A 15975-nucleotide genomic window follows, 5' to 3' on the forward strand; every position below is an offset into this window, starting at 1 on the left:
TACTGGTCTTAATTAAAGATTATCCAAATTACACCACTGTGATCAAAGTCATTTAAAAGCAACATTCCCCAGCTGGCACTTCAAGAGTATGCCAGATTCAAGCATGAGGATTCGATACTGGCTTGTAGAGAGAACAACACTATGAAGAAGGTGGTAGACAGCCTCTATAAGTTGAGTTTTACCCACAACGGACAGCCAACAATAAAACTGGTATGCCTGCCCTACATTCTGACCCAGAATGTTCAATGTTTTCTCCTAGCATCCACAAAACAGTAATAAACTAACATATAAGCTTGCAAATTTATGAAATTCCACTCTTTGACAATTTTACTTAAACTTTTAATTTGATTTTTTACATTATCAATTTCAAAGAAATAAAAACATACTTGTTTTGAATATTCTTGTGCAGATAACATCCACATTACTTGACCATAATAAGAATAAAAAAGTTAAAAATGTATAGCACAATTAAGATGTAAAAACATCCAATAATTTCAGTCAAACCCGTTTTCCCAGGCCACGTTCCTCCCCACATACATAAAAATGAATCAAATGGGTAATCATCTACTAGATAGCATTCCATTCAGAAGACAGAGACAGGAAAAGCCTGATATCTGTCAATTTCTAACAACTGAATGGCACTGCACTCCTCAAGAAGCTTCAGTCATAATCTCATTTAGTTCCTAAATGGAAACTATGGCTAAAATATGTCAGTCCTTACAGTGTGAAAAACAGCCACATGACAGTCCAGTGATACGAGTTGAGGAAGCATAGCTGAAAAAGTAGTATAAGGTTGTTCTTGTTGTTTATGTCCTGAAGGTATATTCTTCATCCACTAAGCCATGGGAATGCTCATCAAGACTGGGCCGCCCGAGGAATGTCAATGTTGCTAGAAATAGCTAGAAACCACATGATACAGAGATGTCTTTTATTAGGACTTAATGACTTTTTTTTTCTAAATGGAAAACTGAGAAGGCCTTAACATAAGAGGCTATCCTATCCTGGATGAAATTGGTCTTGGACCCTTTTGGGTATCCTTGGCAGTTTCTGCTTGTTTGTAGGTGTTGGGGCCATAGTTTGTGACAGTTTCACTTGAGGGTCTTGCTAAGGTTGGAGAAGCCAATGCCAACACAGGTCATCAGTACTTTATCCCCACCCTTGAGTTCTTCATCACAGGACTTGGTTTCAATTTTAAACATAATCTGGAAAAAGCTCTTCAAATGCCGCAAAAACTCTATCCTAAAACAAAAACAGAGAAGGAGGGCAATGAAAAAGTAATTCAGTATGTGAAAAACCTATCCTTTCCCCACTGAGAACCCAAAGCCCTTAATTTCCTAGATCCAGAAAAATAACTAAAATTAAGAACTTCTCATCAAAGCTTATTAAACAGTATCTATTTATAGCCTGTCAAAATTTAGATAACTTGTAGAGATGCACACAATATAATATAAATAAAATAATTTGTATAAGGGCTAATGTTAGTATACAAGATATGTTGTCATTTATTTCTCTATAGCTAAGACAGACATGCTATACATATATATATAAACACATATTTTATATACACACACCCATAGAGATCCATTACACATATATGGCATTAATGTATGAGTGGCTCACACAAATATGTACTCTCATGATTCAAGGAGTCACAAAGTAAATCCAAGAATTACTGCTGCTGATACCAAAATATTTAAAATCTCCATTTCTCAATTTCAGCATTCTTTCATTTGCTTAACTGTTTTTTAACTAAGTATTTCTTCTCTTGTGAAGTTTTCAATCTAGTGGGTCAGACAAGATGTTAATTTTTTAAGTACTATGGAAATGTGGGGCAGGAGAGATAGTACAGCCAGTCAGGCACTTACCTTGCTCATCACTGGCACCCCAGAGGCACTGCCCTCCCAGCCCACTGAGATTAAGTCCTAAGAAAAGTTGAGCGCAGCCCAAAAAACAAACAAAAAAGTACAATGGAGTTTGAACAAATAAGGCATATGAAGAGAAAATATGGATATAATATTAGAGTGTATATGAAAGGAAGCCGTGTTAGATAAGGTGGTCAGGGAGGAGCTCATAGTAATTACGGCAATAAGTTCCAAAGTGCTGTTTCTTGACATCATTCTTAGGACAGAATGAAGTTCATTACCCTAAAAGTACCTTGGAAACAGCAATAGGTATAAAGATTCTACTACTCTGATCTAGCAAAGTCAGCATCAGCTCAACTAGCATGACTCAGCTGGAGTGTTTATTAAACACATAAATTCCTCAAGATCTTCAACTGGTGAATGAAGGCAGAAGTGTCTATACAGAGAGTCCAGAACCTGAGGCCATGTGTAAAGCTATCCATTTCCCACTATTTCCCAGGACCTTTTTTCCAGTACACAAAAAGCAGGAATTTACTGCTATTGAGAATCTTTGTGCCAATTTGTGAAACAATAGTGTAGTTAGAGAACAGACAGCCTGCCTATCTGTGTGAAGTACTCCAGAAGACTGTTTTGTTAACTAATCAAGCTCCCTAGCCCAGCCAGATGATTCTCAACCCTAAATGCACAGAGATCTGAGAGGTATTCAAAATACTGGTGTTAGACATGCAAATGGATGGAACAGAATTCGCAATCAAGAATAAGCCCACACACTAATTAAGGTTTATAAATATCAATTTTGGAAATTTATTTTTTAAGTACCAAGATAATTCAACAGGGAAATAATATTTTCAACAAACGGTACTTTTCAATTTCACATGCCTAGATATCCACATGCCAAAAAATTAAGTTGAACTCTTTCCTGACATATACAAAATTAACTCAAATGGATCAGAGATCTACATACAAAAGTCAAAATGAAACTCACAGAAGAAAACAGAAAATAATCTTCATGATATGACAGATATAACACCAAAAGCAAAATGATTTTAAAAACCAAAAAAACAAAGGGGGGGGGACTGAGAGTGAGTACAATGCATACAGTGCTTTCCTTGCACATGGTAGATCCAGGTTCAATCCCTGAACCACATATGGTCCCCAACCCCTACCAGGAGTAATCCCTGAGCACAGGGCCAGAAGTAAGCACAGGGCCAAACACTGCTTGGTCAGCCTAAAACCCCCAAAACAAAAAAAACACAGATAAGTTGGGCTACTCCATTACAATTACTCTTTTCCTAATGACAAAAATCAATTAGAGGAAAGAATTTTTTTCTGTGTACCAAGAAAATGGAAAAAAAAAACCCAGCTTACAGGAAAATATTTGCAAACCAGACCAAACATAGGTCTGGTACCTACTATCTTATGTGTTTAAAGATCTCTTACAACTCAAATTTTAAAACCCCACTTAGGGTCTGACATAATAGCACAGTGCCTGCCTTGCAAGAGTATAGCCATGCATTCAAATCCCTGCTAAGCATGACACAGGATCCTGGCAGCTCTCCTGTCTGCCACCCCTGGCAGATTTGTCTGCCACAAATCATTTCCACTGCCCCACTGCTAGATCTATTCAAGCACCACAGGGAAAAATAAGTAAAGGGAGTGCCAAAACTGGTGAGTACTACCCTGGTGATCACATGTGTAAAAACCACAGTGACCCCTGGCAAATACCACACTCCTTGTGTGCCTCAAAAAAGAATGCAACTCAAAACAAAAGCACATGTGCTAGCTCTGTCCGCAGTGTGGCTGAGGATGCAAAAACTGTGGTTATTGTAACAACAACAAAGGGAAGAGGAGAAGGAACAAAAATAAATAACAGTGTAAAAGTAAACTTGAAAATGGAAAAAGAAAAAAATGAAAAGAGTAAGATTTAAAAGGAAAAAACTTTTAAAATAATTTCTAAGAATAAAGCTACAAAAATCAAAATATGGAAAGTATCTGAAAAAAGTCCTTCTCCAAAAGAGATATATAGAGCCAATATGCATGTGAGAAATGTTCATCATCATTAGTCACTCAGGGAAACAAAGTAAAAACCACAGAAATACCACTCCACACTCAAGACAGATAAAAGTAAAAGTATGGGTGAGAATGTGAGAAACTGGAATTCTCCTCCACTATTCATGGGAATATAAAATGGCTTGGCCACTGGGGAAAAGTCTAGCTGTTACTCAAAATATGTAACAAGGAATTACCCTCTGGCCCAGCAAGTCCATTCTCAGGTCTTCATACAAGAGATATGAAAACAGAACCACACGTAAACTTGCACATGAATGTTTGCAATAGCTTTATTTATTTGTAATAGTCAAAAGTGAAGAAAACAATCCAAATGCCCAAAAGGAACAAACAAAATATGGTATGATTTAGCATTACTCTACAATGTCATTTAGCTATTAAAAGGAAATTATTAACACATTATACGGATAAACCTGAACAATATCATACTAAGTAAAAGAAGGCAGTCACAAAGGCCTTCATAGTGCCTGAGTCTATTTATACCAAATGGTCAGACATGCAAAGCTGCTATATTAGAGGTATGAAGTAAATACTGGCTGCCTGGGGCTTGGTTGAGGAGATTGGGAGGAACAGAAAACAGCTATGAATGGGCAAAGGGTTTCTTTGCTAAGTGGTAATAATATTCAAACACAAAACTGTTATGGTTATGGTTATAAAACACTGTTAATAACTAAAAACCACTGAATTGTAGGCTTTAAATGGATGAAGTATGGTATGTGAATTATATCATAATAAAGCTGCTTAAATTTTACATATATGCACAATGGACACTCATGGATGGATACCACACCACACAAGTCAAGTTTTAGAAATAGTACTGATTCCAGCTCACATCCTCATATAATATATCCCAAACTTAATATAAAGTCAACAGTAAAGAATTTTTAACCTCTCCTGTCCTTCTGTCCTAATTAGTCTAATCAACACTGGGGAAAAGACAAAAAGGGAAAAAAAAGCCTGAAAAATTCTTTAGCCTGTCTGGCTGAAATGAAGGCAGGTCTGGGGCAAAGAGACAAAATAAGTACTGACGTAAGACGGCAGGAATTCTGGCTGGAGTAATGTCTACTCACAGAAAAACAACAACAACAACAAAAACCTACTTCTCTGCTGTCCTTTTTGTCTTTTGGTGCTATTCAGAATTCAGGAATTAGGGATAATTTTGAAAAATGCTATGAACATTCTTAGCAATTAAGGGAAGACAGTTCCTTTCCGGCTGGCTTTCCTATTTCAGTAATCCATTGAAATTCTTAGCTTTTTTATTCTGGCTCAGCCTCAAATCCTTCCTACCCTGCCCAAGAGGGTAAGAAAGCAAACACATAAAATCCACAAGTAAACAGTCCTTATCTGTGAGCAAAGCTGCCAGTCGGTAGCAATGAAGGAAAAGTCAGCCCTCTCTCCCACTCACAAGGCCCAAATGCTTCTCTTGCCCTCTCTTCCAAACACCACACTCAGCCACCCTTCTAAGACACAACCACACAGACACAGAGAGAGTCAGGCAAAAGGGACCAATGGCATGTGGAGAGCAACTCGGCAAAGTCAAGTGAGAACTCTGCAAAGTCAAACTGGTGGCTTTCAGCTCAACTGCTTTGCTTTAAGCAATTAAGCTGCAGCAACTCCTGTGAAGAACTTTTCAGGACAAAGTGATTTATTTTTAGAACAAAACCAAACTTTAAAAAAATTATCTCCGTAAAAGCCAATAGCCATCTAATAAATAACTAAGCTTCAAAGATTCTGGGACATGAGATCCTTTGTTTCATCTTGAAGGTAGTGAAGAATGCGCCCATTCTTCACGGTGATTCACTATTTAAAAAATACCAAGTTTTTTAAAAAATAATAAAAAAAAGAACATGCCCATTCTTCAAAATGCAGTTGTTCCCACCCACAGTTTGTTAAAGCTGTAGGCTCAGGTCACTCATTGGATCTCAAAGGCCTGGGTACTTGGCAGATTTTCTGAGTCAATCCTTAAATGTACCTTCTCTAACAGCAGAGGTCTCTCTGCTGAAACCTGAGGAGCGGATGGAGGCAGAGGAGCAATCAGGGGCCAGAGAGACAGTACAGTGGGTAAGGCGCTTCCCATGCATGCCAACTCAGGTTCAATCTCCGGCATCTCATATGATTTCCCAAGTCCTGCCAGGAGTGATTACTGAACAGAGAGTCAGGAGTAAGCCCTGGGCACTGTCAGTGTGTCCCAAAAGGGAAGGCACAATCATGGGTGAACTCTCTCTGGCATCCCACAGACACAGGGTCCTGCTTTCTCCATCAAGGACGCTGGGATTACTTACTTTTCAGGTCTAAAAAATTGTTCTGGAAGTCAAGGGGAAGAATCTCGGGACTAGGTGAGAATCTTAAATGTGACCCCCTGGCATGACTACGCAGCAGTCTTTAAATACATTGGTGTCAGTTTTTCTGTCCATTGAGGCTTTCCCAAAGCTCAGCTGACCTCTGCTCCAAGAACGAATACTCTTAGTTCTTGGTCAGATTTGACATGAGACCCATGTAACCCCAGCCTCACTCTGTCTTCCTTAAGGTATAACCAAGTAAAATCACTTTATCCTTAGAACAGAAGTCAGTATTTTCATCTGAAAAGTATGGCTATCATTTGCTCTCTCTTATGTTAAATATATCCTTGAGATATATACAGGTTATAAGGCTTTGCAATATTTAAAACACCTTACAAAGATCAGCTATAGGGCACTATCATTTTAGCTCAGAGAACAGTCGAGCAATGAATCCCAAACAGCAAGCAAAGCTTTGCCCCTCTGCCTCCCAGTTTCCCCAGGCATATTCTCATTGATCCTCACTTGGCCATGAGCCGCAACCCTCAGTCAGTCAGTGTTTGATAAGGGCAGAAACAGTGGCATGGTTTATTTCAGACTCCCAATGGGAGACCATCATACAAGAGAATTTGAAAGAAATTCTCTTGTATGAAAAATCTCTGAAAGAAATTTTTTAATTTCTTGAAAGAAAATTTTCTTGAAAGAAAAATCTCTGAAAAGATGTAGCTGTGACATCCTGCCCCAGAAAAGGATACCTGAAGTCCATCAGTATGGAGGAATCCCAGTTCTCATAGTAAAAATGGGTCGGGAAGCATGGGCCCTGTGCCAGATAGCCTAGAACTGAAACTCAATTGTGAGTGTGACTGAGAACACAGGACTTATTCTCTCTTGCGCCTTAAATCCCCCTCACGCCGGTAAGACGGAGAGTGTAATACTATCTGCCTGCATTATGTTTGTAGGGTTATGAAAACTAAATGAGTCTGTATTTTTAAAAGTAAAACTAAGCTTAAACACCTGGAACACTTATAAACACTTCAAGTATTTGTTAAATGCCCTACAAAATTCTTGGGAACAGTAAATAAGAAATGTGTGGTTTCTTTAGCAATATGAGAGTAGGAAGTTAATAAAAAATTTTAAAACTAAAGGATAAGAAATTATAGAGTTGAACAGTCAAATTTACAGTTGACTTCAGGCCTGGAATCACCTGAAAATAAACTTTAAGACCATCTAGTGTTCAAAAAGATCTTAACAGGAGACTGGACTTTTCAGTTCAGGACAGAATGAGGGGAGGGGATGGCCAGCATCAACTGAGTTCTGTTCTCAGTGTGTTAAGCCTCGACCCACAGAACCATTCGCCTTCTCTATCACTGAGACTAAAGCTCAGTTCAGATTCTCCATATGCTGGCATCTTACCCATTACTTCATTCTACTGAAAAAGGTATCTACTATTCCCAAGGGATTTTACACTTACATAATTTCTTTCTCAAATAACAAAGCACGACACCAGCAGCACACATTTCCTGAAGAGGAAAGCAAGGAAGAATATGGAGACCTTTATTTTCTCCCTAAGAAAATAAAGGTCTCCATAGAGACCTTTATTTTTTTTTTATTTATTTTTTAAAATTTTTTTATTGAGTCACCATGTGGAAAGTTACAAAGTTTTCAGGTTTAAGTTAGAGACCTTTATTTTTAAGGTCTATTTATTTTATTTTAAACCCTAAGAAAGGGTTTAAAAAGCAAATCATAGAAAAAAAAGAGGGAAAAAATCCATCTTAATTCTAATACTTTCTAAATAAAAATTTAAAAGCTATTTATAAAATTTAAAATGAACAAACTGACTTTCCTCCCCCTTAATCAAGAATAAACTTTTGCTCTTCTGTTTCCTAATTGGAAATTTCAGAGAACAGGTTTCTTTGACTTAAACTGCATAACAACAGGTCTCCAAAAATCTCTTGAATCCATCTAGCATAAACTATTCCCTCCATCATTCTAGCTATTGATTCTGTCCCATCTCTGGCCTTAATACATACAAATCCAAAGCTGCCCATCAGGTTCCTGAAGAATGTATAATTCTTCTCCACTCTTATCCTTTTATCATTTGAGTCAACGGAGCCTTGCACAGTGATGAAGGGCAAGAAGAGACCCGAACAGACGTGACTTTTTTGCAAATAAACTTCCCCACTATTTCTAATGCTAGTGAGAAAGAAGGGAGGCTAGTCTTGCCCACTCCTGCAAGTCCCTTTGCAAGAAGCCTGGGAGGCAATAATCCAGAGGAAGAATGTCCACAAGTTCCAACCCCAAGTCTCAAAACATGTAGTAACTTAGAAGTCTGTCCTATTCTCAGTAAAGCTCCATTTAGCCACAGACACATTGCCTCCCCAGGAGATGCAGTAATTTCAGGCTAGGTTTGCAGTAGTGACACCCCTGCAATTAATGTTTGATGAAGGAGTGTGTCAAGGAGGTAAGACCCAGAAGCCAAACTGAAAAAATATCTCTAAATATCCCCTATCCCCAAAAGAGGGGTCAAAGAAATATTAAGGTATAGATTTCAGGTTTTTAAACCAATGTGTTACCAAAGCTCATAGCACACACTGCACTTTCTGACACCATCTTGTGGTATCGATGTACTTGACCTTTGTGGAGCTGGAAAATAGCAGCCATGAAACTAAAATGCTGAAGAAAGCCACGTACATCAGCTATTTCCTCAATGAAAGAGAATCTCTGCACTTAAGAACGCTCTACTTCTAGCCCTTGCCTCCTCTCCAAATGTCTTGACCACAAAGTCTATTTTAGCAATGTGGACTCCTGAGATGAGTATGCCATTTAGGATTACTCCACTTCAGGTTTTCTGTCCTATGAAACATTTTACATTAGCTGTCAGGAGAGAAGGAGTGTCCACACCAGTTTTTTGCTTGTAGGTTTTCCCCTACTGTCAACAGAATGTTTTCTCTTCCATTTACTCGTTTAAAACAAACAAAAACAACTCCAAAACTCCTGCCACCAATTAGGATGGAAAGAAACAAGACAAAACCTCCCAAGGAAATCTTAAACACGAGGTCCCCACCCACTCCAAGTCGTGGTCCAATGGACACTGTCCCATGGCAGAGCTCCCGCCTTTCTCAATGTGATGGCACCACCATTCTTCAGTTATCACAGTACTGTACCTTTCAGATATACAGCATCGGTACCATGATAACCGAAAAAGGACAGTTCAGTCTCTTAGCTACCTGCACATCTCCCACATACAATTCCCCTATGTAACCCACCATTCCCACCACACTATGCTCTTCAAGTACAGAAACTCAGGCGCACACAATACTTCTTTCACTGAGCTCTTTATAATCCAGCTCTTCTGAGCAGTTGCTCTTTTTAATATTCCAAAATATCAATATTCTGAGGTATCAACCTCATATTTGACGAACAGCCAATGGTCTCAAACTCATCTCTTTAATTCATTTACCAGAATTGGAGCAATAGTACAGTGGGTAGGGCATTTGCCTTGCATGTAGTCAACCCAGTTTTGATCCCCAACATCACATTTGGTCCCCCAATCACCGCCAAGAGTAATTCCTGAGTACAGAGCCAGGAATAACCCCTGAGCATCACCAGATGTGGCACAAAAAACTTACTTACATATACATATATATGCATATGTAATATACATATATATGTATGTATATATATGTATATATATGTGTATATATATATATAAATAAATTTACCTACTAGTCTAGTCACACTATGAACTTGATCTTTCTCATAATCTTTCTGGTCAGTTTTCAGAACAAGATCTTGCACAAAAAAAGTAATTCTTTTCATCACAGACAGGGAAAAGTGGGATTAATGAAAACCGGGGGTGGGGGGAGAGAGGGGGGAGAGAGAGAGAGAGAGAGAGAAGGAATGAGAGAGAGAAGGAAAGAGAGAGGGAGAGAGAGAGAGAGAGAGAGAGAGAGAGAGAGAGAGAGAGTGTGTGTGTGTGTGTGGTGTGTGTGTTTGGGTTGGGGATGGTAGGGGGGGCAGCTATAATAGAACCAGGAGTTAAGCCCCCAAAAGAGAAAAAAAAACCTAAAGCACCGATCAAAAACTTTTTAAAAGGATATATATCAGAGTGCTTTAATGACATGAAATGAGAGATAGGAATTATAAAAGTAAAAAAGGAGAACATATTCCTTATTAATACCAGGCTGAGACCAAACTGTGGCTCATTTAAGGATCAGTACAAATAGAAATTTAGTGATAGGTTATGCATAGTACAACTACTTTGTCACCTGTGCAAAGGGAAGATTAACTGGACAGAAAATGAAGACTGAAGGATATAACTCACGTGTAGGGAGAGAGTGGTCCGAGCAGAACTTTGGAAACATCCTGCTGTCCAAGGGTCATGAGCAACAGAGCCAAGCTTTGATTGGTCGAGTCCACACATCCACCCTGTAAACACAACACTATGGTCACTGTACCAACCAGGAAACAATAATGCAGAAACCTCAATAAGCTCAAGTAATAACAAAATATAACATGAACTATATGCATGATAAACCATTATTAACAGTATTTACATTATAGGATCTCGTTAAAATTAATGAATAAAAATGTATAACATGGGTCATGTAAGAGTAATCCTTATCTCAAGTATTAAGCTTACAGATAATCAAACCAACAGTAATAGTTAAACTATCAAAATAACTAGCCATTCAAGTTTTCTTACATTTATCTGTGAAAAATGAAAATTTTTCCTTCATTATTTAAGCAGTTGCAGGATATATAAGCAAAAAGCCTTAAGTGGCTTCAGGAAGCATATAATTACCAGTAGTTAAGTAAATGACATACCTTTTCAATCTGACATAGAACACTACAATCTGATATGTAAGGACCTTGTCCTTTAGAGAGTATTTAAATAGTGCAAACATTCAAACACATTCAAAAGTTGTAATTTTTGTATTACCTACTCTCCTTTATCTCCTCCTGTGTTTAAAACTAATAAACTGTTATGATTAGATCCTTCACTCTCATTACTTATGCATTTTTGTCACTTTTTCTTCCAAATCAATAAGCAGAATGAAATGGTTTAAAATAAGAATTTAACTAGAGTAAATAGTAATAACCTAATCCAGACTGCTTGTTTCGCCCTGAGGCTTATAACATGTTATTTATAGATTACAAAACCCCCAGTCCAGCTGTTTCCATTGGCTACCAATGCACTTTTGTGTGATGTTACTTGTAATCTCCCACAAGCCTACTGAAAAGGAATGCAAGGGTCCCCACACTTGGGTAGAGGCCCTGCTGTCTCCACTGGACTGAGGAAATATGTGCTAGTCAACAGGGATTGTACCGACACACATCACAATCATATTCTTTCCTCACAAAAATCTAGGTGACAAACTTCCTAAATTAAGTAACAGGCAGGCTAACCTGATCATCTACTCCCAACTTTTATTTACTATACAAGCAGCGCTCAGGGAACACAATGTTCCCCATAACACTTGGCCCAGAAATGGTGTAATCTAATGGTTCAGTGCTTGGGGTCCAGCAGTAGTAGAGGCCACTCGGGCCACACCCAGTGGTGTTGGGAAACCATGCAGCTCCAGGAATTGAACTTGGGACCTGAAGGATGGCTCCAGTCTTTGGGCTATCTCCCTGGTCTCACTACCCATATCTCTGTGTGTGTGTGTGTGTGTGTGTGTGTGTGTGTGTGTGTGTCTGTTTTCTTTTTGGGCTACAAAGTGTGTGTGTGTGTGTGTGTGTGTGTGTGTGTGTGTGTGTGTGTGTGCGTGTGTCTGTTTTCTTTTTGGGCTACAAAGTGCAGAATTCAGGGCTTATTTCTTGCTCTGCGCTCAGGGGTCACTCCTAGAGGGGTTAGGTTAGGGGAACCATATGCGGTGGCAGGGATTAAACCCATGTACGCCGTGTGAAAGGCAAGCATCTTACCCCACTGTAGTATCTGTTCAGCCACCTCATTTATATATTTTTAAGAAACTTTTTGGGCTGGAAAGTTAGTACAAAATTTAAAGGATATGCTTTGCATGCTGCTGACTCCAGTTCAATCCCTGAACTACATGGTCCACAAGCATCAGGTGTGGCCCTGGAACAACCCCTCCCCCCTCAATCCCCAGCATCACTGGAATGACAAGTAATCCCTGACATTGCAGGGTCTGAGCATATACCCTCTGAAGAGCTGGTCCAGATGGCTAGGAATCATCAGGAGGGACCCCAGGCTAGGGAGACCTCCAAATTAATAAATTTAAGTTAATAATGGTGCGGGGATCAAACCCAGGGCCTTAGACATGCAAGCATGTTTGTTCTAGTACTGAGCTACAACCCCTACCCATTACCCACCATTTAAAAAAATCACTAAACATCAAACATTGGGTTAACTTAACATTCAAATCACTGAGGACAGAATTAGATTGCACAAGATTTGTGAGAAGATATTTCCACCTTCTGAGAAGATACTTCCATTTTCTATAGATTTTGTTCTACTACTATTGCTAGCTGAATGGCAAGCAGATGAGGTGGTATCGTAATGAAGGCATAATTATGAATCCTGGGTTTTTCATTTTAATTACATGAACATTAAAGGATGCCACTTAAGAAAGAAAACTTAAATAGCCCTGAAATAATTCATTCTCACTTGTTCCACCCTGTGACCAATGAGATCTTTCCAAGAATGTTGAAATGAGTCAAGGAAGTTGTTTCCCTTTATATAGATCAACACTCAATTCCCCAGGCATTACCTTTCCATAAAGATTAATAAATTATAGTAGCAAAAGAGATTGCAAAAGATAAATAAATAAAATAACTGTAGTGCCTTACTGTTTTTATTTTATAAAGCTCAGGTTTTTTTTCTGCTTTATTTATTTGTTTCGGGTATAGTACTTGGGAGATATTCCAGGCACAAGTGCTTGAAGAGACTCTCCCTGTGGTGCTCAAGGGACTACGCAGAGGTGGGGATTGAACCTGAAAATACCACATCCTCAGAACTATCTCCCAAGTGAGGTTTTCTCCTACTACCCCGTGGCTCACAGTGATGGGGTTAATTTTGCATACTGTAGCAGTGACATCAACATGCCCAACAAAGCAAAACTTCATTGAATGTTTTAGAAAAGTAACAGAGATGACTATTAACTAAGAACAAATATATTACTATTAACTAAGAACAAATACACCCATAAACAGAGATCAAAGACTGGAGAAAATAGACAATTTACAAACACTATACCATCCTATGGCAATCACAGAATACAGTTTTTGCTCATGCTCAGTTCAAGAATGTAAGGCACAGCACAAAGGAAAGAGAAAAGACCATCCCTCAGTCATGTCCTGGAGTCTGTATGTCAAGGGAAAAGTGTTGCCCTCCTGGTGCAGAATCTTGGCAAAAGGACGCATGATGGGTGGGACTGGTGTTGGAACACTGAATGCCTGAAACAACTGTATTATGAACAATTTTGTAAACCATGTGTTTACATAAAGAATTAAAAAAAACCTGCATAAATGGGGGTGAGGGACAACCCATAAGACAGGGGCCCCATGAAGGATACAAGTGTGGAAAGGGTTTACGGTCAGAAAAAGCTTGAGAAAACAGTTCTAAGGCAAATTGCTAAATCTAGCATGTTGGCATCATCTTATATCAGTTATCAAAATGAATCAATTAGCAAAATGCAAAATCTAGAATTTCAGCCTTTCTTGAAAGGTCTGAAAATGAGTCCCCATTCCTACATGGCAAAGACAAGGCAGGTTGGGAGACAGTACCTGCTTTGGTCGGACTGCTGGAACTCCTCAATGACTAGTCACCATCATTCAGCTTTGTTTTTCACCTCCCTTCTGGATGCATAACTTCCACTCTTCTCATCATTATACTTACCAGCCCTGACCAGTGGGGCTGATCTCTTCTTACAGACTAGTTTAGAGAACCATTAAACGAGTTAATGCTAAACTATTTCAAATGCTAACAAACAGGCTAAACTTAGGTAGGTTTGCACCCTTGGAAGGGAAACAGTGCTGTCAAAGCTTAAGAATGAGAATGATGGCTGCCCTCACAAAAGTTGCAGAGGCTGAAGACATACCCTGTAGATTTCTTCAAGCAGCAGTTTGGCACAGTTCCTGCCGAGGTCCTCTGGAAGCACTGCTGCCCCCTGGCCCTGGGGGTTGGAAGCCAGTTCAGCACTGAGGAAAGTGCCATTGGTGGTCTCAGCAACCAGTGACAAACCAAAACCTGGAGATCTGGGAATTCAAAAGCACAAATGCTGAGTAGGGGTAGTAGTTTGGGGTTTACACTCACCACAAAGGGAAAAAGCAGGTAATCATTTTTCTGATGGCATTCTGCCCTGTTACACCAAGTCCTCAAATAGAGTTCCTACTGTCTACATTGGAAGTATATACATAATTCAGTGAGAACACACACAGTACAGTTGAGGGAGAGGCAAGTCTCCCTTGCCAACCTCTGTCCTCACTTCACTTCCAAAGATTCTACTAGGACAAGAACATACGGGCACAACAGTAACAAGTGTCAACAGTCGCAGAGATTAGCAATACCTAGTTTTATACCAAAGTCAGTCCATAAACAGTGAAAGTAAACACCTGTCAGGGCTGAAGCAATAGTATAGCAGGTAAAGTTTGCATAAGACCAATCCAGGTTACATCCTAGGCATCTAGTATGGTCTCCAGTGAGCATCAGTAGGAGTTATCCCTAGTACAAACCAAGTAGGAAGCCCTAAGCAGCACTGGGTGTGGAAGCAAAAAATAATACTAACAAAAAAATTTAAAAACTTAATATAAGCTAAAATAAATCTCTACAAATGATCTTGACTTAACATCAGAAAACCAGAAGGCAAGCTATAAGACTACCTTCACCCATTTACTTAACTACATTTCCTAAGAACTCCAAAATCTTTCTATCTATCTAAAAATTTTGAGGTATGTGTATTTGTTATTACCATAAAACTTCATTCTTAATTGGGATTCTTCCCATTTAATATTATTTTACACACAACAAAGAATGATATACATACTGAGCTCTATATCCGTCAATTTCATTAAGCCAGGCCTATTCCAAGGTATGTGCCAAAGCAGCTGATAACAGATGACCTCACTGACAGTGTCATTAGTCAAGTTTGCAAATGACAGTCTCCAAAACTTTGCAATTGGTAAAAGATAAAAATTTATTTTTTAATTCACTTTGTTAAGAAACAAAATGAAATCACACCGAGACGTCTGGCACGGGAACCAAGTACTAAAAAGCCTCTGGGATTCTAGACTGCAGACACATACAAACTCTCAGTTCGAGATTAATAAACATACCTCACATTAACACCTGACCTCTCCAGATCAAGAAGAGTATTCACCCATGATTTTACAATTTCAAAAGAAAGAAGGAAGCTTCTGTTTGTCTTCTGTAATTTGAGGTTTGAAAACTAAACACACACTTAACATCAGTCATTAGTTTTACGTGTAATTTTTTTTAGCTTGATGACCCATGAGACTACATCATGCTCATATCTTGATCTGTGTAGGCATCTTTTTCACAAAAACAAGCACAGAACTCAACTGTGAATTAGGGACAGCTGACCCAATGGCCTTATAAGAAGCCCACAGTAGTTAGGACAGAAAGGTCTTCAGACCTGCTCTGCTTAATTTCTGACCATGTCTTAGCAGAGCTAGAAGCTGGGGAGCCGATGCTGCTTCCAATTTTCCCTTGTCCCACTGTACTGTCTTCCCAGAAAAGAACTGACATATAATTCTAAGACCTCTGACCATGAAGGGCAGAGAAAGAAATA

At 38.9% G+C, this 15975-nt stretch overlaps 1 protein-coding gene across 3 annotated transcripts in view; it reads right to left on the reverse strand.

Moving 5' to 3' along the window:
- Positions 1 to 317: 317 nt before the first annotated feature.
- RCL1 (RNA terminal phosphate cyclase like 1) overlaps positions 318 to 15975 on the reverse strand; it is a 57952-nt gene continuing 42294 nt past the window's right edge. For all 3 annotated transcript variants that reach the window (XM_004600137.2, XM_055138355.1, XM_055138343.1), the window contains 3 exons: positions 14266 to 14422; positions 10530 to 10633; positions 318 to 1239 (listed from right to left, as the gene is read on the reverse strand). In XM_004600137.2, coding sequence (XP_004600194.1) covers positions 1089 to 1239; positions 10530 to 10633; positions 14266 to 14422 — 412 coding nt within the window. In that variant the 3' untranslated portion in view covers positions 318 to 1088. The remainder of the gene's footprint in view (positions 1240 to 10529; positions 10634 to 14265; positions 14423 to 15975) is intronic.

This window comes from Sorex araneus, chromosome 1, assembly GCF_027595985.1.
Source record: "Sorex araneus isolate mSorAra2 chromosome 1, mSorAra2.pri, whole genome shotgun sequence".
Lineage (NCBI taxonomy): Eukaryota > Metazoa > Chordata > Mammalia > Eulipotyphla > Soricidae > Sorex > Sorex araneus.